We start from the raw sequence: 20,633 nt of genomic DNA, 5'->3' as shown, positions 1-20,633 counted from the left end.
GCCCAGGCAACTTTCTAAGTAACATTATAACTACAATGCTTTTTAACTGTTCAGGAACATAGATTTTTATAAATTGTTTTTTAAAATATTATATTAACACCTAATTCTGCCAAAGCACACAAAAAAACTCTAGACATTCTCAAAATAAAAAAATCAGAAATCCTCAATATTAGCAAATGTAACTCAGCCATATATTAGAAGAATAATGCATGATGACCAAGTTGCTTTCATCCCAGGAGTGTAAGAAGAGTACAGTATCAGGAAATACTAAATACTAAATATTTTTAGTACGTATTTTTATAAGTACAAAAGAGAAAAATGATCATTTCCCTAGAAGCTGGGAAAGAATTCAGTAAAAATTAACCATCAATTCTGAGTTTTTTTGAAAAAAGAAACAACTCTTAATAAAGTAGGAATTTCTTTATACTTCCTTAACATGACACAGAAGTCAGCATTATTGCTGCTATTGACTCAAAGCAGTTCTCATTTAAAGTTAGGAGTACCCGTGGTTGCTATTATTAACATTGTTCCAGTAGTTCTAGCCAATGCAAATAGGAAAAAAAAAAAGGTGCATAAACATTGGAAAGAAAGGGGGAATCATCAATCTTGATAGATATGATGCCACCTAGATAGAATATGTCAGTAAAAAATGAACGTTAACCCTTCGTATGATTTATAAAATATTCTCATACATATATAGGCTACTTTTTTCATAATGGCAGTTACTTTTTTCAGTCACTTATTTCCAGCCTATTTATTTCCTGAAGTTCATATAGATTTACTTGGACTAATTCATGAAAGATTTATGTTTGCCAGGTGAATGAGCAGGCCAAAGACAGGGTGTAAAAATGAAACTGCATGGGTTTGCTTTGAAATAATTTCCTGTCCTGAACATCCAGACCTTCGGGGCAGCTAAATTAAAATTTTTAGTCCAACTTTTCTTCCTTGCCTCTTGATAAAGTGAAAAGGGAAAGCTGTTATTTTTGTTTTACATTGATGTATGATTAGGTTTACTCAGTAATAAATGTGATTTTTATTAACCAGGCTAATGTTTCAGATTTTTTTTTTTTTTCTGCTAAAGTAAGTGTAATGCTTCTCAAAGGTAATACAGATTCTCTACCTTTATCATCAGCAGGTAAAATGTAGTAATAATAAGAACATTTATGAGTAATAACTTCTATTTGTTCAGTGCTTAACTTATACAAGGCATGGTACTTCGTGTGTTGCGTGCTTTGTATCATCGGATCCTTAGAGCAACCTGATAACATAGCTACTAATATTATCCCTATTTTACAGATGAGAAAACTGAGGTTAAATGATTTGTTCAAGGTGAATACTGTAGTTACCTTGGCAGATAATCAGACTTGAGCAGACATATCTTCTGACTCTTCAAGGGTTTATATATCTTGTCATTCACTGGTATAAGGAGTTTCATATTTAGTTTTGGAAATGAGAGAGTGTTTCTTGAGTTTCTCTGCAGCTGGTATCTAAGCTGTTCATCAGCTGTCTGGGTGACTTCTGGAGTGTGGAGAAAGTGGGTTAGACCAGTGGTCCCCAACCTGTTTGGCACCAGGGACCAGTTTCGTGGAAGACAGTTTTTCTGCCGGCCGGCGGGGTGGTGGGGTGATGGTTCAGGTGGTAGTGTGGGCGATGGGGAGCGATGGGGAGTGGCAGATGCAGCTTCGCTCGCTCCCCGGCTGCCCACCTGCTGGGCCGCAGGTTCCGTCACGGGTCCACGGCCTGGGGGTTGGGGATCCCTGGGTTAGACCACAGCAGCCCCCTATGTCCTGATGTGACAGATTAGTTGTTTCAGTTTCATTGCAGACTATATGGTGTTATGGTACATAAATGTTACTGCTGGACCTTTTGTGTGTAGAGAGATAGTGACTATCGTGTGATTGCTTCCTTCCATTTTCTTCTTAAACCTCCAAAGACTTATAAGCCATGATAATTATATTACAGCACAGTGTGCTGCAGAGCACTCAACTGAATGGTAGAAATGTGGTGAATAGTCTTTGGACTCAAGAAATTTACAGTCTGGATGGGATAGGTAGGGGGGAATATTAGAGAGAAAATGACTTTTTAAAACAGGAATTTGTTCTTTTTTTGTAGTTTATAGAAACATTTGTTATAAACTGCTAAATATTTTGCCAACATGTCAAAAAATGTAGAAGTTCTGGGGGAAGTTTTGGGTCTATGAGCTCATTCCATTGTCATTTTAAAGAGATCTGGGTTCTGAAAATAGGCATAGCATGCAACCATCAATAGTGAAAAAAATGACTTGCCACCTTATGACATTAGTTTGGTGGAAGAGCCCTGCTGCTTTGAGTTATTTACAAGACTTAACCAAAGCAGAAATTATTTAGTTCAATTTGGAGTGGCAGGGCAACTGGATATTTTATAATATGTCTTATTATTTGAATTCAATATTGGGATGTTGGATTACAATGAAGAATCCATCCTGTTAGGAAGGGCGATATCCTAGTATTCTCCTTCCCAGATGAGCAAGCTTTGCTTATTTCTCTTTGTTAACTAGGCCTTTTGATATTTTTGTAGACAATCTGCTTCATCTTGATTCTGCAGCATTCCAAACTGTGGTATCCTTGGGGTTCTCTTATCATTGCTATGGTGCAGAAGATTTAAAATCAGGTATGGCTGTGGGGCAGAAGTCCCTCAGTGAAATTCTCAACTTAAATCTGCATTATACTCTCTGATTTATCATTTGGGTTTCTTTTTTTGTGGTGGTCTTTTAGCTGATGTTCACAAGGAATAGAGTCACGTGATGTATGAAGGGAAACATATACACTTCTCTGAGGTTGACAATAAGCCCTTGTGCTCATATAGCCCCAAACTGTGCAAGCAGCGGCGACTCAACGGCTACGCTTTCTGTATCAGACACGTTCTGGAGGACAAGACTGCCCCCTTCAAGCAATGTGAATATGTGGCCAAGTATAATAGCCAGCGCTGCACCAACCCCATCCCTAAATCAGAGGACCGCAGGTAAGCGCTGACAGCGGGAAGCAATCTTTGATTATTAATTAGTAGGCTTGGAAGTTGGGTTTTTTTGTTTGTTTGTGTTTTGATATGATGAACTTAAATGTTGAGTTCTGGGGGTAATCTAACTAAGTAAACTTTAGAATGGTTCTAAAGATGAGTGATGGCAATTTTTAAGAAATGGAGTAGTAACTTTGGGGAATTATTTGAAAAGTATGTTTGTTTTCTTCTTTTTTACTTTTTAGGATTATTTAAAAAAAATTTTTTTTTGCTTCAAGTCTTGGCACTGATGTGTTTGGTTTGCAGCCTTAGAAAGTATTTCGTGATTTCTCTACTTAGAATTTCATCAGCCTAAATGAGAGAAATTATAGGAACTACTTAGGTGTTATAATTAATGATAATAATTTTGGAGTTTTTAAATCTTTGTTTGAAAGGTAGCAAATGGTATGTACTTATTGAAAAAGAATTATTCAAAAGAATGATTACTTGAATCATTCAGATTTACTTCCTCTCAAACTTCTTTTGGTTAAAAAGGGTTCCATATAGACTATGTTTACTATAATTTAGAACCTGTATTTTCATAGTTAAGTAGGCTTTTTGACTAGGATTATGAATTTATATTTTTCTGAGTTAAAAGAAATGTGGAGGTGTTTTTAAAGGAGTCTTATGCTGATTATTCATCTTTCATATTCTTAGGAAAATTTATATGATTTCACATGTAATCTCTTTTTTTCATGTCTCTTTTTTCTCAGTTCTCCAGAAACCATGCTGATCATTGTAGGATATTACAGAGAGATGCATGCTTATTTTCCTAAAAGTTTCAAATACTTGTTATCTTTAGGTAGAAATTTGAACTTTTTACTTCTGTCTTTAAAAAATACATATACAACCTTTATTTTTGTTCCTATATATAAGCGAATGTCACCTACATAAATTGGTTGAAAAGGAATCATGTATTTTATATGTCATGGTGAGCAACTTTTAAACTTTTAGGGTGAAATAAATAATTTGTGTTGATAAATATATCCCACCAAAATGAGTACAGTATAATGTGGTGGTTGGGGAATACTGTCGTAGAATTTCTAATGAGCACTTCAGGCTTCAGATTACAATACCTGAAAGTTAGAAACAGCTGTTTAGTGAGGAAAGGAATAAAATTTTAATCTCAGGTGAGAAAGGTACCAACGTATTTATTAGGCTAAGCATGTCTGTCCATTTGCTTTTAGTTGACTGAAAATAATTTCTTACTGCTGCCCTTTTCTAACTTGAAGAATGGATGGACTTGGATTAACTTTTTTACTTCAAGATCCACTATTATCACATTTCTATAATTTTGTCTTAAATTTAGTTTATCACACACAGTTGCAATTTTTGTCAGCCTTGGATTTTTTTCATTTCAGTCGAAGCAAGTGTTGCCCTTTTCTAACCTGAAGAATGGATGGACTTGGATTAACTTTTTTACTTCAAGATCCATTATAATCACATTTCTATAATTTTGTCTTAAATTTAGTTTATCACACACAGTTGCAATTTTTTTTTTTTTTTTTTTAAATTTTATTTATTTATTTATGGCTGCGTTGGGTCTTCGTTTCTGTGCGAGGGCTTTCTCTAGTTGCGGCAAGTGGGGGCCACTCTTCATCGCGGTGCGCGGACCTCTCACTATCGCGGCCTCTCTTGTTGTGGAGCACAGGCTCCAGACGCGCAGGCTCAGTAATTGTGGCTCACGGGCCTAGTTGCTCCGCGGCATGTGGGATCTTCCCAGACCAGGGCTCGAACCCGTGTCCCCTGCATTGGCAGGCAGATTCTCAACCACTGCGCCACCAGGGAAGCCCCCACAGTTGCAATTTTTGTCAGCCTTGGATTTTTTTCATTTCAGTCGAAGCAAGTGTTATCTTAATAGCTAACAGCAAGAAGTAAAGTGAGAGTCACTCTGAATTTCTCCAAAATATTAATTCTCTGAAGCATACGTCTTCACCTTTATATTTGAAGTAATTTTCTTTTTTTAGAAAAAGAAGGGAAAGGACTTTTGTGTTGCTGTGTCAAGAGAAGCTAGGCTTAATAAATGCTAAGTTATATATTTTTTTTTTTTCAGAATTGGTCCAAGATCATATGAACACAAATGCTATGAATACTTTTCTTGTTGTAGGGTTGTTTGAAAACAGATTAAAGTAGACATTAGTAGGAGGTAATATTCTTATTTTACCTCAAGAAACCCAGGTTGAATTCATGTAATAATATGTTTAAACCTGTGTATAAATATAATAGTTATAACTGTACTATATGATACAATGTAGAAAAGATTAATATTCTTTTGAAAATAAGCTTTTATCATTGTTAAGGCAGTTACTCCTTGGACATTTAGGGATTTGACATGGTTTTATGTATAATTTTAGAAAACAAATTCCCAAGGACTTTTAATTGACAGAATTATCTGGTTGGTAGTCAGCTAGAGGAAGCTTCTTAATAATATCTGGTGTGTAACTTACCTGGTGTGTATTATAAATGCTAACTTATGGGATTCCGTCTTTTGGATAGAATAGTGTTATGTTTGGTAGAACTACTAGTATAATTGAAAAGTCCATTTTCTAATATACAGTGGGAAGCTAAGGCCCATTACTGTAGCCTTGATAGCTTAGAGATAAATGGGTATATTAAGTTGGTTATTTTATATGGTATTTTAAATTTAAGTTTGGTATAATTTTATATATATATTTATTTAATGGTACGTATTTACCAAGAAATTTTCTTGTTTCCTATATTTATTCTTTTCTAAAACAACTTAAGATATAATTCACATACCATACAAGTCGCCCATTTGAAGTGTACAGTTCAGTATTTGTTAGTGTATTTACAGGAGTGTGCAACTATCAACACAGTCTAATTTTACATTTTCATTCCCCCCGAAAGAACCCATTTGCAGTCAGTCCCCTGTATTCTTTTAGACTGGAAATTCATATTTGCATTATTTTAAATGCTGTTCATAACTAAGTAAGCTGTTCTAATTCTAGTTATGAAGAATTTTCCCTTTTAGAAGAGGCAGAGTTTTTAAGGGTTCAGGCTAAATGTTGCGATAGTGTGACAGTGGCTGGAGTGGGAGTTGAGGGTGGGGTTGAAGGAGGACTGTATATGCGGATTCGCCTCTGCTGGGTTAGGTAATGTAGCACCTAGTAGCCTCATTTACCAGTCCAGGCTGCCCATGTAAATGAGCAGGAAAGTTTGATTTCTAAATTTAAAAAACCCACTTCACTTCTCTCCACTAATAGTACTAATCCTTTTGTTAATTTGAAAATGAATAGAAAACAACAAAAACCATTAACTTTTTGTTGGGAAGCTTAGTACAGTTATCCCTGAAACCCTTTTCCTTGTTGGCTGCAGCTTTATGAATCTATTCTGTTTAAGGTGTGTAAGGGACCTAGCTCAAACCTGCTAGGCACACGCGCGTGCACGCGCACACACACAGTGTAACGTCTCTTTACTGTCCAGAAAGCTTTTTTTTAATAGTTCTCTTTAAAATTAAAGAGTGCCTCTGATAGATTTATTTTTAAGACAAACCAACAAAACCATGTGTCCTGATTTTTGGTGAATCTGTGTTTTTAAGAGTCATTAAAACAGTTTTTTGTTGCAGCCCGTTGAGTTTGGGGATTGACATTATTTACTTTATTGCCTTTTTCCCCAAACTGTGTTCTATGGAGATATCATAAATATGCTGCAATAAAATAGGTGCCATTTTAAGTACGTTTGGGAAGCAATGCTATATGGGTAGATTTCTACCCTTGGTGTATAATGCACATTATCATACAAAATGCTCTGAGAGGTTGTTTAGCAGAAACAAATGATGAAATTGTTATCTAATTCTGTTTAAGCCAGCATTTCCCAAATTTATTTAAGCATGGAATACTGCTTTTATGACATACTAGTTAACATACCTTGGAACTGCACGAAGTATACCAGTTCAGGAAATACTGCTTTTCTACTGGTTAGAAGCCTCCACAGGATTTCAGTGAAATTTATTGGAATAACATGCATTCTACTTTCTCATTATGTAGAAGGATTCTGTCTTTTCATAGTATTTTTAAAATAGCATTTATATTACAGAAGTAACCTGCTCATTGTTGAAGACTTATTGAGTCTTCATGAGCTTTGACTTTTATTTTTTCCTATTTTTTTAATTGAAGTATAGTTGATTTACAATGTTGTGTTAATTTCTGCTGTATAGCACAGTGATTCAGTTATACATATATACACATTCTTTTTCATATTCTTTTCCATTGTAGTTTATCACAGGATATTAAATATTGTTTCCTGTGCTACACGAGCTTTGATTTTTAGTTTGTCTCAGCTCTGTCACTTTCCAGATAGGTGGTTTTGGGCAAGTTATTTAATTTGTATAAAATTTAGTTTCCTCATCTGTATAAAGGGCATTATTTTGGTACCTACTGCAGGTAGAAACTAGCTAGAGGAGATAATCCATGTACTTAACACGTGGCTGGCTATTGAGAAACTCATTTAATCGATTATCACTCTAGTTTTATTATTTTATTTTCTCCTTCTCTTCCTTCTCCCTCTTTGTGTGTGTGTGTGTGTGTGTGTGTGTGTGTGTGTGTAGAACACACACAGTAGACATTTGACATTCTTTTTTTTTTTTTTTTAACTTTTTATTTTATACTGGAGTATAGCCGATTAACAATGTTGTGATAGTTTCAGGTGCACAGCAAAGCGACTCAGCCATACATATACAGGTATCCATTCTCCCCCAGACTCCCCTCCCATCCAGGCTGCCGCATAACACTGAGCAGAGTGCCCTGTGCTATACAGTAGGTCCTTGTTGGTTATCCTTTTTAAACATAGCAGTGTGTACATGTCGATCCCACACTCCCTGACTATCCCTTCCCTCCATCCTTCCCCCCCTCCCCCCATAACCATAAGTTCATTCTCTAAGTCTGTGAGTCGGTTTCTGTTTTGTAAATACGTTCATTTGTATCATTTCTTTGACATTTAACATTCTGAAGTGTTATGTCATAAGATCTTTGTGAATCTCCAATACTTGAATGGCATTGGGACATATATTTTTTTCTCCACAAGAGAATTTTAAGTGATCCTTTAGACTCCTGATGAGCTACTTTGTATGCTATGAATAGAGAATAACAAAGCGGTGTGAGAAGCAATAGCTGGGTGGTTGGTTATCCAGGGCCACTCACTATTTGAATGACTTGCTTCTGTCTGGCAGCCTCTTCACGTGTGCAGTTCATATATTTGCTTTAGCAAAATTGCACAGACTTTGAGGATCGCTTGAGGGTAGTGGAAGTTGTATAAATCACATCCACGAATGCCAAAGAGTTATTATAGTCATGCATTTTGAACATATTAGGATTCACATTTTATGATACGTCGTTTTATAGTCTCCTTTTCTTAATATGTATCATGAACGTTTTCCTGTATATGTGTGTATTTTTAAAGGTACTGCAACAGCCACTTGCAGGTACTTGGCTTTATCCCGAAAAAAGAGAGGAAGAAAAAGAATGATCCTATAGATGAGGTAAAGGTCAGGCACCAGATGGATACCATGGCCTTTAGCCTGACGGTGCCCACGTTGGCCTTGAAGATGCCCAATGGACTGGATGGAATGTCCCTCTCTCCACCGGGGGCAAGGGTCCCGCTCCACTACCTGGAAACTGAGTTGGAAGACCCATTTGCTTTCAACGAGGAAGATGATGACCTAAAGAAAGGGGCAACTGTGAGAAAGAAGTTGCAGAGCAAGTTGGCCCAGAATCGGCAGCGCCAGAGAGAGACAGAGATTTTAAAAGTTCGACAAGAGCACTTTAGTCCCCCTCCTGCACCTTCTCAGCAGCAGCCTCCGCAGCAGCACTCCCACCTGTCACCTTTATCCACTTTAAAACCTCCAGCGCCACCGCAGGGTCTAGTCTGCAAGTCACCTCAACCTCAGAACACCAGCCTACCAATGCAGGGAGTGGCCCCCACTCCACACACTATAGCACAAGACAGGCAGTTGTCTCACAAGAGGCCTCTGCCCCTCCTGCCATCTAGTAGGGCTCCCGTCGTGGACCCGCCCAGGACTGACCGGGTCCTTATGAAAGCCACAGCCTTCTCTCCACACTTCTCTTGTATAAGTCGACTGCAGAGACTGGTGAAACTGTGCACCCAGAAACATCAGCTGGACACTGATCTGTTTCCCCATTTAGGTGAGTTACCGTCTATTTTACCATATCCCATGTGTGTAATGTAACAAAATGTGCCTGTTGCACAAGGCTTTATTTTCATAACCTTCTCATGTGTAATAGGAGTAAAAGAATACTTGGACAGAGTGGTCAGTTAAAGATTCGTATTTAGGTAGACCGCTTAAAGTAAGTATGCTACTGGAGAGGACAGTGATTGGTGAACAGGATACAGAAGAAATAGGAGCTGGGAATTTAGAATTCCAGTTACAGCTTCTAGCAGTAGTAGTAGCAATATTAAAAGCAGTTGTGTTTGGTTTTGTGCCTCTGAGCTCAGTCCCTGTGTGTCTAATGAAGTTCTCCACATGTCTTATCACAGGACTTTGGAATAAGATAGCACTGTAAATATCTGCTGACAGTTTTCTGAAAAAAAAAAAAAAAAAAAATTCTTAAAGTAATACCTGTTCACGATTGAAAAGCAAAAAATTACAGATAAAACTTTAATGTAGTCAAATGTCTGTCTTTTCTTTGTTGCTTCTGAGTTTTCTGTCTCACTCAAGAAAATCTCTCTGATAGCAAGTTTATACAGTTATTCTGTATTTTCTATTAATAGTTTGTTTTGTTTTATTTTTGATCATTTAAGCCTTTGATTCACTTGGAATTTATTCTTGAATGTGTTGTGAGTTGTGATTCTAACTTAAGGAAAAATTATTTGCATGACATATGACAGCAATAGAAAAATGGGAAAAGGATGGGAATAGAGGAAGAAGAAATATAAATGGTCAATAAACAAATGAAAGCCTCAATCCTCGTAACAGACGAGGAAACACAAATTAAAGTAACAATGAGTTACCATCATATTGGCAAAAAGTATACCTGTTGTTGATGAGGATATGGGATCTCATACGTTGCTGGTGAGTAATGCAACAATATATACTAATTAAAAGTATACGTAGAGCCAGCAAGCTCACTTCTGGGACTCTATCTATGGATAAAAAAAATATCAGAAAGTAAGGATATGTGTTCCGGGATGTTTACTACAGCATTGCTTACAGTATTGCTTGCAGTATTCAAAATCTGCAAACGACCTTTATAACGTATAGGAAATTCAGAATTGAGTAAATTCTGGTACATATACATTTTATGAAGTATTATGCAGCTATTAAAAAGAATGAATGAAATCTCCATGTTTTACCTGGATGTGCTCATGATACATTAACAAGTAGAAAAATATCAAGAGGTATTGTACTGTCCCATTTTTGTAAAAATAAGCAAAGTGAACAAACAAGGGACACCAGTATATCTATTGATCAATCATATGGATAGATGTTTGCCTCTCTGGTATGAGCATAGTTAAAGTGTGAATGGATGTACACTATCAGTCTGTTAACATTGGCTACCATGGCGGGGGATGGAATTGGACAGGATGTGTTTTGGGGAGATGGGAGTGATATTTCTTCTTCTATAGCTTCATATTATTTCATTTGTTACTAAACCATGTATGACTTTTGGTAATTAAAAAACCTAATAAAACTTAAAGAAAAAATATAGATAAGCAAAAGTAATAAATTAAAACACCCCAAGCCTTATTAATACCTATTTGTTAATATCTTGGCATATTCTTTCAGATATATAAAATTAAGTTCCTGCTATATGTACAGTATTGTAACCTATTTAAAAATGTTTTGTAATGTATTATGACGTTAGTAATTTTTCATAGTTTGTCACAGCTGAATTCTTTCTTGAATTTAAATCATTTCCAATTTGTTGAAGTATAAAGTGTTGTAGCTATATAGCCCTCTCAGTAAAATAATTACCGTCACATTTTTAATTTTTCCTTCAAATAGATTCCTGGAAGCAGAATTGCTGATCCCAAGCTTTTGCACTTTTTAAAAAGGTTTTTGATATGTATTGCCAAATTTTCCTTCAGAATTATTTTGTCAGTTTACTTTTCTTTCAGCAGTGTATGAGAATGACAGTCTCTCTACATCTTTATAGCCCTGGATATTAGATATTATTATTATTATTTTGCCTTTGCAAATTTGATAGAACGTTTGCTTTAATTTGCATACCTTAGATCAGTGTTTCTCAAGTGTTTGGCCTGAGAATCACTTTATTTGCACTCTCAAAAATTATCGAGGACACGGTAGAGATTTTGTATATGTGAGTTATATTTACTGATATTTACTGAATTAGAAGTTAAAACTGAGAAATTAAAAAAAATACTAATTCATTTAAAAATAACAATAAATTTACTGCATGTTAACATGTTCTTTTTATGAAAAATAACTGTTTTCCAAAACAAAAACAAATATAATGGGAAGAGCAGCATTGTTTGACACTGTTTAGCAAATCTTAATATCTGGTGTGCTAGATATGTGCTTCTGCATTCAATGTGTCCTGATATGTGGGTTTTTTTTCTGGTTAGGAGATAAAAATATGGCCTTACACATTTGTAGTTGGAAAAGGGAGGGATATTGTAATAGATTTTTCCAAATAATTGTAGATATTTGTATTTGGTTCTACACCAAAACTTGACAAGTGGTAGTTTCTTAAAAATTAGTTTCAACGTGGAATCTGAAACCATATCTAGGAATTTTGCATACTGTTACATTAAAATCCATTGATTTTTGAATGAATATGTTACCCATGCGTGATGTTGTAACATCGTATGTTGGTCATTTGGACGATATTGCTCTACTGAGTTACACAGATGTCCCAAATGTTGACACATTTCATTATTCAAAAATTTTAGATTGTATTCATTAATATTAACACCAGTCTTATCGGAGAAGTCCAACTCTTAGGTATTTGTCATACTGTCAGTGATAAATTCAAGTTTTCCCCCAAAACTGAGCTTTCAAGTGAACATTTGAATGTTGTCATTGGCAACAAATACTGTTCATTGTTTTCCTTGGGGTGATGGTTTCACTGTGTTCATTTTAGAAAAAATGACTGCCAGATAGCCAATAGTTTGTCTGTCAGTCACTCTTTCAAATAAAATTGGCGTTGAATGAGGGAAAAGCAGCTAGTTCAGGTCACAACTAAGAGTCCTACAAAGTGCTTTTCCTCAAGACAGCTGCTGTACTTTCTTCGGATGCAGTAGGGGTGCTTTATATATACCTCATATTTCATCACACACAGCATCATAAAGACATATACACAAGAATCAAGATTTAATCAAATAAACAATCTTTAATAAATGAGTGCTTTATCAAGGATGGTCTTAAATTGTTTTTTGTATACTTGTTTTCATTTAATTGCAAGTCATGGTATGGAATATATATTGACAACTAGTACAGTTTTGTGCCCCTGCCTTGATTCACGCTAAGGTGTCAGCAGTTTCACCCACCATGGGTTTTTTGTTGTTGTTTTTTCCGTCAGTGCAAATATCAACACAGTAAAAAAGGCAAATAACATTTTAGTATTGTTTTGAAGATAGTGTTGACCTAAGCATCTCCCTAAAAAGGGTTTCAGGGACCCCTGGGGATCTGTGGGCCATACTTTGAGTAAGAACTGCTCTTTTAGATTAATAATGTAGTTTTGAATATTGGTTCATACTGCTTTTTTTGGACATATGTATTTCCTATTTTATCTTGTCAGTTTTTTCATCCATTTTTATTTAAGCATTTCTCTTTTTTATTGATAGGTGTAAGAGCTTTTTATACATATTTAATGTTTGTTGCAAAACCTCTCCTCACTCCCATTTGTTACTTGCTTTTAGTATCTATTATAAAGATTTTGGAATTTAGAGGTTAAATTTTTTTATGTATTCTCTCTCTCTTTTTAAAGATTTCTTCCTTTTGAATCAGGTTTTTTTTCTCCTCTTGTTTAGGCTCTCTTCATTCCAAGAGTATATAAATATGTTCACCTATATTTTCTTTTAGCCCTTTTATTATTTTAGTCATCTGTTTGGAACTCATTAGGTGTTAGTTTTGAGGCAGAGATCTAACTTTTCTTTCCAAATGTTTGCCTTTTATTCTACCTTTTACCCATATCATCTGCTAAATTTTTTTTTTTTTTTTTTTTTTTATGGCTGTGTTGGGTCTTCGTTTCTGTGCGAAGGCTTTCTCTAGTTATGGCAAGCGGGGGCCACTGTTCATCGCGGTGCGCGGGCCTCTCACTATCGCGGCCTCTCTTGTTGCGGAGCACAGGCTCCAGACGCGCAGGCTCAGTAGTTGTGGCTCACGGGCCCAGTTGCTCCGCGGCATGTGGGATCTTCCCAGACCAGGGCTCGAACCCGTGTCCCCTGCATTAGCAGGCAGATTCTCAACCACTGCGCCACCAGGGAAGCCCATCTGCTAAATTTTTATTTATATTTCTGTTTACTTCTAGATGCTGATAATATTTTAGCTTTTGAAACTATGAAATTTTATGTTGTGTTGAGGGCTGACTTTCAATCATTTTGAACAGAACTAAAACTAATAGAAAAGTTTTGTCTTTTTATTTTTAAAAAATTCAGGCATATGAGGGACCCAAATTTTTAAAACAGTTTATTTTGGAGAAACCAGAAATTACAGTGCACTGTTATAACCAAGTGTACTCTGCATTCATGTCAGCAAAGAATACTTAAAAACGCGGTATTTAATTGGCTTCTACAGTCCTGTTTGGGCTGGTTATCTCAATTAGTTACATTGAAACTAGTGATAATGAAGCCAAGATCAAAGGTTTGCTTTATTGGACAGTTAATTTTACAACAGGAGAAACACTTCCATCTTACTTCTTATGACTTAGATCTTGACTTTTTCAGAGAAAGCATGGGTATCTTAGTAGACAGTATTATGACTTCTACAGAAAATATAAAAGATAACAACTCATGTTCTAATTTTTAAAGGTGCCTTGAGTGTCACTTTGTGTTTGAAAGATCTCACCTTTCAACATCCTGAAGGTGATGATGTGGTCACTTACTTGTTTTTTGTTTTTTTGATTTACTCTTTAACAAACTACTAATTATTTTAGTTAGAGAAAGTAACTTACTTTTTAAGATGACCTGACATTTTGAATAGTCATCTTGGAACTAGATTTGGCGTTTCTTTATGCCAATGGCAATATTTACTTTTAAGCATTTATAATTTGCATTTCAATTAACCTTTTCTTAATTTCCCAATTTGGCACATGTAAACTCATTTGAATTATGGAAGAAATCTGTGAGGTCCTTTTTAACTAACTGTGCCTAATGAAGATGGTCTTTTGATTTTTGAGGGTCTCAAGAAGGAAGACATAGAATACTAGTCATCAAGGTATCTGATTAAAGTTTCATAGTGGTATGAGTTTATTAAGGTTATGTAGTCCACACACTGTTGTATTTTAGGCTATGCAACATCAGTATTTAAGACCTCTTCAAGATACAAAATTAAAAAGACAAAACCTTTGGGACTTCCCTAGCGGTCAGGTGGTTAAGATGCTGTGCTTCCACTGCAGGGGGCAAGGGTTCGATCCCTGGTCGGGGAACTAGGATGGCGCATACTCTGCAGTGTGGCCAAAAAAAAAAAAAGAAAAAAAGGCAAAACCTGTATGTTGGAAGCTAACAATTATCCAGTCATTAAAAATAATAGCATTTAACAAAATAAATAAGCATTATTATACTGTATTTCTCTACTCTTCCCTCTAACCTTGTTTTCCAAATGGAACTCAAAATGTGACAGCTCTTGTTTAAAAGAACCGAAAGAAACCCCAAGCGATACTAGAAAGGGAACATTGCCATCCTACCCTTCCCTCTTCCCGCAGGGGGCAAGAGCCTGGGAATGGCCCTGCCTAGTGGATGGTGTCCTTTCCTCCAGAGATGTTGCTGGGAAAAGGGGATGGAGTGTGCCTGCCTTTCACAGTATATTCTAGGCCCCTTCTTTGTTGAGGTATAGCATGAGTCCACTGGCACCTTTTGACTTTTTCTTGCCTGAACATGCATTAGGCTTCTTTTCCTGTCGTCTTGAATATGTTTTATATTTTTCGACATTATTTTAGTGTATAACGTTTTGATACTTAAGAAATTCTACCCCTCTTTTTGACTTGAACTCTCTCTTTGCTTTGTGTTGTTTCTACTCCATTTGTGAAGCATCTGACGAAAGAAGTTCATCCGTGGAATATAGCCTTTTTGTTGTAATGTCATTATTTTAAATGCGAGTGCATGTCATACATTCATTATTAATACCTTTGCCAGAACAGGGCTGAAACTCATCAGGAGGGATTTATTCACACTATGATAGTACTTGCTGTAGGTGTCGGGTTATGTATTTCAGGTAGCTTTTTATCTAAATTTTAAATAAATGTTAATTTTTTCTAACTTGCAACATCCTCTCCTCCGTCCTAGGGTTGGACTGGTCTGAAGAGAGTGGAGAAGAACTGGAGGACTCAGAGCAGGCCTCGCCATACCAGGTTGCCTGGTCCATCCGAGAGACCCTCAGATATGAAAGACACATGTGAGTCTTCCTTTTTCTTTTTATTCTTAAATTTCCACTGTAGTAGATTGATTTTTCCTATATATGCTAATTTCATTTTATTTTTTAAAGATAAATTTATTTACTTATGGCTGCATTGGGTCTTCTTTGCTGCGCATGGACTTTCTCTAGTTGCGGCGAGTGAGGGCTACTCTTCGTTGCGGTGTGCGGGCTTCTCATTGCGGTGGCTTCTCTTGTTGCAGAGCACGGGCTTCAGTAGTTGTGGCGTGAGGGCTTCAGTAGTTGTGGCTCGTGGGCTCTAGAGCACAGGCTCAGTATTTGTGGCGCACGGGCTTAGTTGCTCTGCGGCATGTGGGATCTTCCCGGACCAGGGCTCGAACCTGTGTCCCCTGCATTGGCAGGCGGACTCTTAACCACTGCGCCACCAGGGAAATCCCTATCCATTCTCTGATATTTCTAATGCGCTGAATATTTCTGTGTTAAAATAGTTTTTTGAAATAATCTCGTTAGAGGTTCTCGATATCTACCTTATCAGAAAGCTGTAGGTTAAAGCCCAGCCCCTTCAGTGGTAAGAAGAAGACTAGTTCTCTTTCAGGGGACTGCCTCAGCGTCATAGGTGTATGCTTGGTGCGGTGTGACGGGACTGAGATACATCCTTGTCTGTGGGGCTAAAAGATGACTCACAGACTCAGCTAATTATTATTTTTGTTTAAGTACTGTGGTTTGAATAAGTGTTCAGCAAGACAGAGGGGAGACTAGCTATCTGCACCCAGGCTGACTCCTAGAATTTCACAGTATCATAGTATGCATATACATTCTAAGGTCCGGTTTCTGAATTTATAGGCTTAAAATGTGATTTGTTAGTACACCCAGAAATGATTAGGCTTAGGGAGCTGATTCACTAGAGACTAATGTATAAGCCAAAATGACAGTTTTTAGTAAGAAGTATCATCATTAAGTGGTACAGATGTTCACTAAGCAAAACTATATGGGAAGCAAATTATAGTCAGAAGCTTATTTGGACATGGAATTAGCGCAAGGAGAGTTAGCTGGATTTATTAATGGTCAGTGTCATTAAACTATAACAGCCTGATGCCTCCATTTCCACTCTTGGGCTTTATATCCCGTATAGTTGTCTCCTAGTTAGTATTGGAAAAGGCTATATATTTTCTTTCTCTCTCTGAGATTCCATTTTATATGTCATTTAAAACTGTTTCCTCACCATTAGCATTTCTTGTTTTCAGATAGAAGTACAATTGAGCTTAAGCTTTCTAAGTTATAGATAATATCAACTGTGCTTCCTAAGGTTGATATTCAAATCAGCGTAGCTTGACTTGGGATATTTTGGGTTAATTTTCCAAATGCTATAAATAGGTAACATAAGTAAATGCTTGGCACAATACCTGGTTCATGGGAAATGATAAATGATAGCTAAGAATCCTATTTTAATTCTGAAAATTACCTGAACATTAGTATTGGGAGTATTTGCCCTTGATTAGGAGCGATGTATATTCCATTTCTGCCTTCTAGTGCAATTCTCAGAATATTTCTTTTGCTGTTATAGACTTGTGACCATCATCTTTGTCTTCATCTCTGTAGCATTTTACTTTCTTGGCCAGTTTGGCTAACTTGCTTCTTCTTTGACTTACCGTGATACTCTGCTTTCCTGGCTCTTCTTTTCCTTCAGTATATATTTCTCCTTTTTACAAGCAATTTTCCTTACTTCCTGCCCAGCTGTCCCTTTAATCTTTTCCTCTTCACTCATTTGTTTATTCACTTGTTCAGCATATTCTTGTTGAACTAGTATTATGCTTCAGGCATGGGGCACTACATTCTTTTCCTTGGGTGAAACTGGGATTGCGTTGGTTTACCATCCCTTCTATGCCTGCAACTGCACATCTGCATCTGCCACTGTGCTCTCTCACAGGAGCCTCTGTCCTTTTTTGTTTAGACTACCTATAGAACTACTTTATTCCAGCTTGTTGTTGTGCTTCAGTGTAATAGAGAATGGAGAGCTGTAGAAAATTGGCCCTACCTAGCCTGTCCATTATATCTTCAAGAAGTTTTTGCCATGTGAAATTTCTCAAGGTTTCGCCACTTAAAATTCCTCAGTGAGTTCACTGTGTTTTGGGGGAAAAAAAGGCACAGTGGTGTGATGGTACATTCCCCCCGAAGAACCTTTTCATGAGCTTTCTTCCTAAACCAAAATTATACTTAAATTTGGGGAGAAAGTTTGGCCTTGTTTTGGCAGAGGTTCCTTGGTTACTTAGTTTAGTTGTAGATGCATATGCCAAAGTGGAGCTCTTAGGATTTTACTTAGGTCTCTCAGTAGCAGAAATAAGTTGGTATCTTAAATGTAGTATTAAGGAACAGTAAGTACTGCCAGTAACTGCTTCCCTTTTCACATTCCTAATGATGTCTTTGATAGAATAAAGTTCTTAATTTCAATGGGTACAGTTTATTAGTTTTTTCCTTTATGGTTAATTTGTGACCTGTTTAAGAAATCACTGCTTACCCCAGGGTCATGAAGCTATTTTCTTATATTATCTTCTAGAAGCTTTATTGTTTCACTGACGATCTTTCTGGAATTTATTTTTGTATATTTTATATATGATGTGAGTTAGGGCCAAGGATCTTTTCTTTTTTTTTTTCCATATGGCTTCTCTATTTAAGCAACACTGTTTATTGAACACTTATTTTTCATTGCATTAGAAGCCTTGACATATATGTGTATGTCTGTTTGTGCATTTTCTAATCTCTTCCATTGGCCTGTTTGTCCTTGTGCAAATAACTTCAAAGTTTTAATTAAAATAGCTTCAAATAGGGACTTCCCTGGTGGCGCAGTGGTTAAGAATCCGCCTGCCAATGCAGGTGACACGGGTTCGAACCCTGGTCTGCGAAGATCCCACATGCCACGGAGCAACTAAGCCCGTGCACCATAACTACTGAGCCTGCGCTGTAGAGCCCGCGAGCCACAACTACTGAAGCCGGGCGCCTAGAGCCTGTGCTCCGCAACAAGAGAAGCCACAGCAATGAGAAGCCCGTGCACCGCAACAAAGACTAGCCCCCGCTCGCCACAGCTAGAGGAAACCCACGCACAGCAACAAAGACCCAACACAGCCAAAAAATAAATTAATAAATATAAAAAAATAGCTTCAAATAGGTTTTAATCTTTTTGAAGAAAGCTTTTGGTTTCATTGATTTTTTTTTTTTTTTAATTTTTTGTTTTTTATTTCATTGCTTTCTGCTCTTTGTTTCCTTTTGTTTGGCTTTAATTTTTTTGACGTTTTTAAGGTAATAGCTTAAATCAGTTAAATCTGAGATGTTTCTTGTTTTCTTTTTTTTAATTTTAATTTTATTTTTGGCTGCGTTGGGTCTTGGTTGCTGTGCGAGGGTTTTCTCTAGTTGTGGCAAGTGGGGGCTACTCTTCGTTGCAGTGCATGGACTTCTCATTATAGTAGCTTCTCTTGTAGCGGAGCATGGGCTCTGGGCGCATGGGCTTCAGTAGTTGCAGCATGCAGGCTTCAGTAGTTGCAGCACATGGGCTCAGTTTTGGCTCATGGGCTTAGTTGCTCCGTGGCATGTGGGATCTTCCCAGACCAGGGATCGAACCCAGGTCCCCTGCATTGGCAGGCAGATTCTTAACCACTGCATCACCAGGGAAGTCCCTCTTGTTTTCTAACATAGATGCTTGGTGCTATACATTTCCCTCTAAACACTGGTTTTAGCTGCATCCTACAGATTTTTTTTTTTTTAAATTATTTATTTATTTATGGCTTTGTTGGGTCTTCGTTGCTCTGCCCAGGCTTTCTCTAGTTGCAGCAAGTGGGGGATACTCTTAATTGCAGTGCGCGGGTTTCTCCTTGCGGTGGCTTCTCGTTGCGGAGCACGGGCTCTAGGCCTGTCAGCTAAGTAGTTGTGGCATGCGGGCTCAGTAGTTGTGGCTTGCGGTCTCTAGAGCGCAGGCTCAGTAGTTGTGGTGCATGGGCTTAGTTGCTCCGCGGCATGTGGGATCTTCCCGGACCAGGGCTCGAACCCACAATGCATGTCCCCCGCATTGGCAGGTGGATTCTTAACCTCTGCGCCACTAGGGAAGCCCCTCATCTGTACTTTAAATTACCTAGGTCTAAAATGGAATTTATTTCCTACCCCAAATCTGCTCTTGCTCCTGTTTCCTGCTCTCTGCCAATGGAAACAGCTGGGTGATTATTGTCCCTTCCATCTTCCTTGCCCAACTGACAAAGTCTGTCTCTCTCTTTTTTCTTTTTTTAATTATTTGGTTGCTTCGGTTCTTCATCGTGGCACGCGGGATCTTCGTTGCGGCACATGGGATCTTTTGTTGTAGTGCGTGGGCTTCTCTGGTTGCACCGTGTGGGGTCCGGAGCACGCGGGGTCCAGAACACGCTGGCTCAGTAGTTGTGGCGCACGGGCTTAGTTGCCCCACAGCATCTGAGATCTTAGTTCCCCGACCAGGGATCGAACCCGTGTCCCCTGCATTGGAAGGCAGATTCTTAACCACCGGACCACGAGGGAAGTCCCCAGAGTCTCTTATACATGCAGATTACCTCTCATATTCTCCAGTGCTGCTGCTGCCCCCCTGGTGTAGGGTCCTTGTAATGTCTTACCTGGAGTTTTATCATAATTTCCTCACTGTTCTCTTCTTCTGACTCTTCCTCCACTTATATCTGCTGACAGTGTAATCTTTCTCATGCCTAGCTCTGTTATTGTTAGCTATTTTCTTAATAATCTACAAGGTTCTTCACTGCCTATGGAATAAAGGTTGAACTCTTTAATGTGGCCTTTAGCTTTAGAAAGTCTACCTAACCCACCAGCACTCCCCTGCATTCCACACTCCTTAGCCAAACCAGGCTACTCAGTCCTTGCTCTTCCCCATCCTGTCCATCTCTGTATCTTGGCTTATATTGCTTTATCCTTGTGAGGTACCTTTCTTTGCTCATCTTCAAATTCTACCCTTTCTTCAAGGTTCAGTTCTGTTGTCACCTCCTCTACAAAAAGCCTTTCATCCAGCAGTCTTTCTAGGGAACTTTAAAAGCATTTTATCTGTACCTCT

At 37.6% G+C, this 20,633-nt stretch overlaps 1 protein-coding gene across 6 annotated transcripts in view; it reads left to right on the top strand.

The window, feature by feature from the left end:
• The window catches only part of INO80D (INO80 complex subunit D), a 55,231-nt gene that overhangs the window by 14,914 nt on the left and 19,684 nt on the right, over window positions 1–20,633 (top strand). For 3 of the 6 annotated variants that reach the window (XM_059928525.1, XM_059928527.1, XM_059928526.1), the window contains exons 2-5: window positions 2,557–2,649; window positions 2,754–3,000; window positions 8,452–9,194; window positions 15,475–15,583. In XM_059928525.1, coding sequence (XP_059784508.1) covers window positions 2,783–3,000; window positions 8,452–9,194; window positions 15,475–15,583 — 1,070 coding nt within the window. In that variant the 5' untranslated portion in view covers window positions 2,557–2,649; window positions 2,754–2,782. The remainder of the gene's footprint in view (window positions 1–2,556; window positions 2,650–2,753; window positions 3,001–8,451; window positions 9,195–15,474; window positions 15,584–20,633) is intronic. The other 3 variants (XM_059928529.1, XM_059928528.1, XM_059928530.1) reach the window with 2 other exon arrangements.

Source organism: Balaenoptera ricei, chromosome 7, assembly GCF_028023285.1.
Source record: "Balaenoptera ricei isolate mBalRic1 chromosome 7, mBalRic1.hap2, whole genome shotgun sequence".
Lineage (NCBI taxonomy): Eukaryota > Metazoa > Chordata > Mammalia > Artiodactyla > Balaenopteridae > Balaenoptera > Balaenoptera ricei.
The sequence above is the reverse complement of the archived record's forward strand: the minus strand, read 5'-3'. Positions and strand labels throughout refer to the sequence as shown.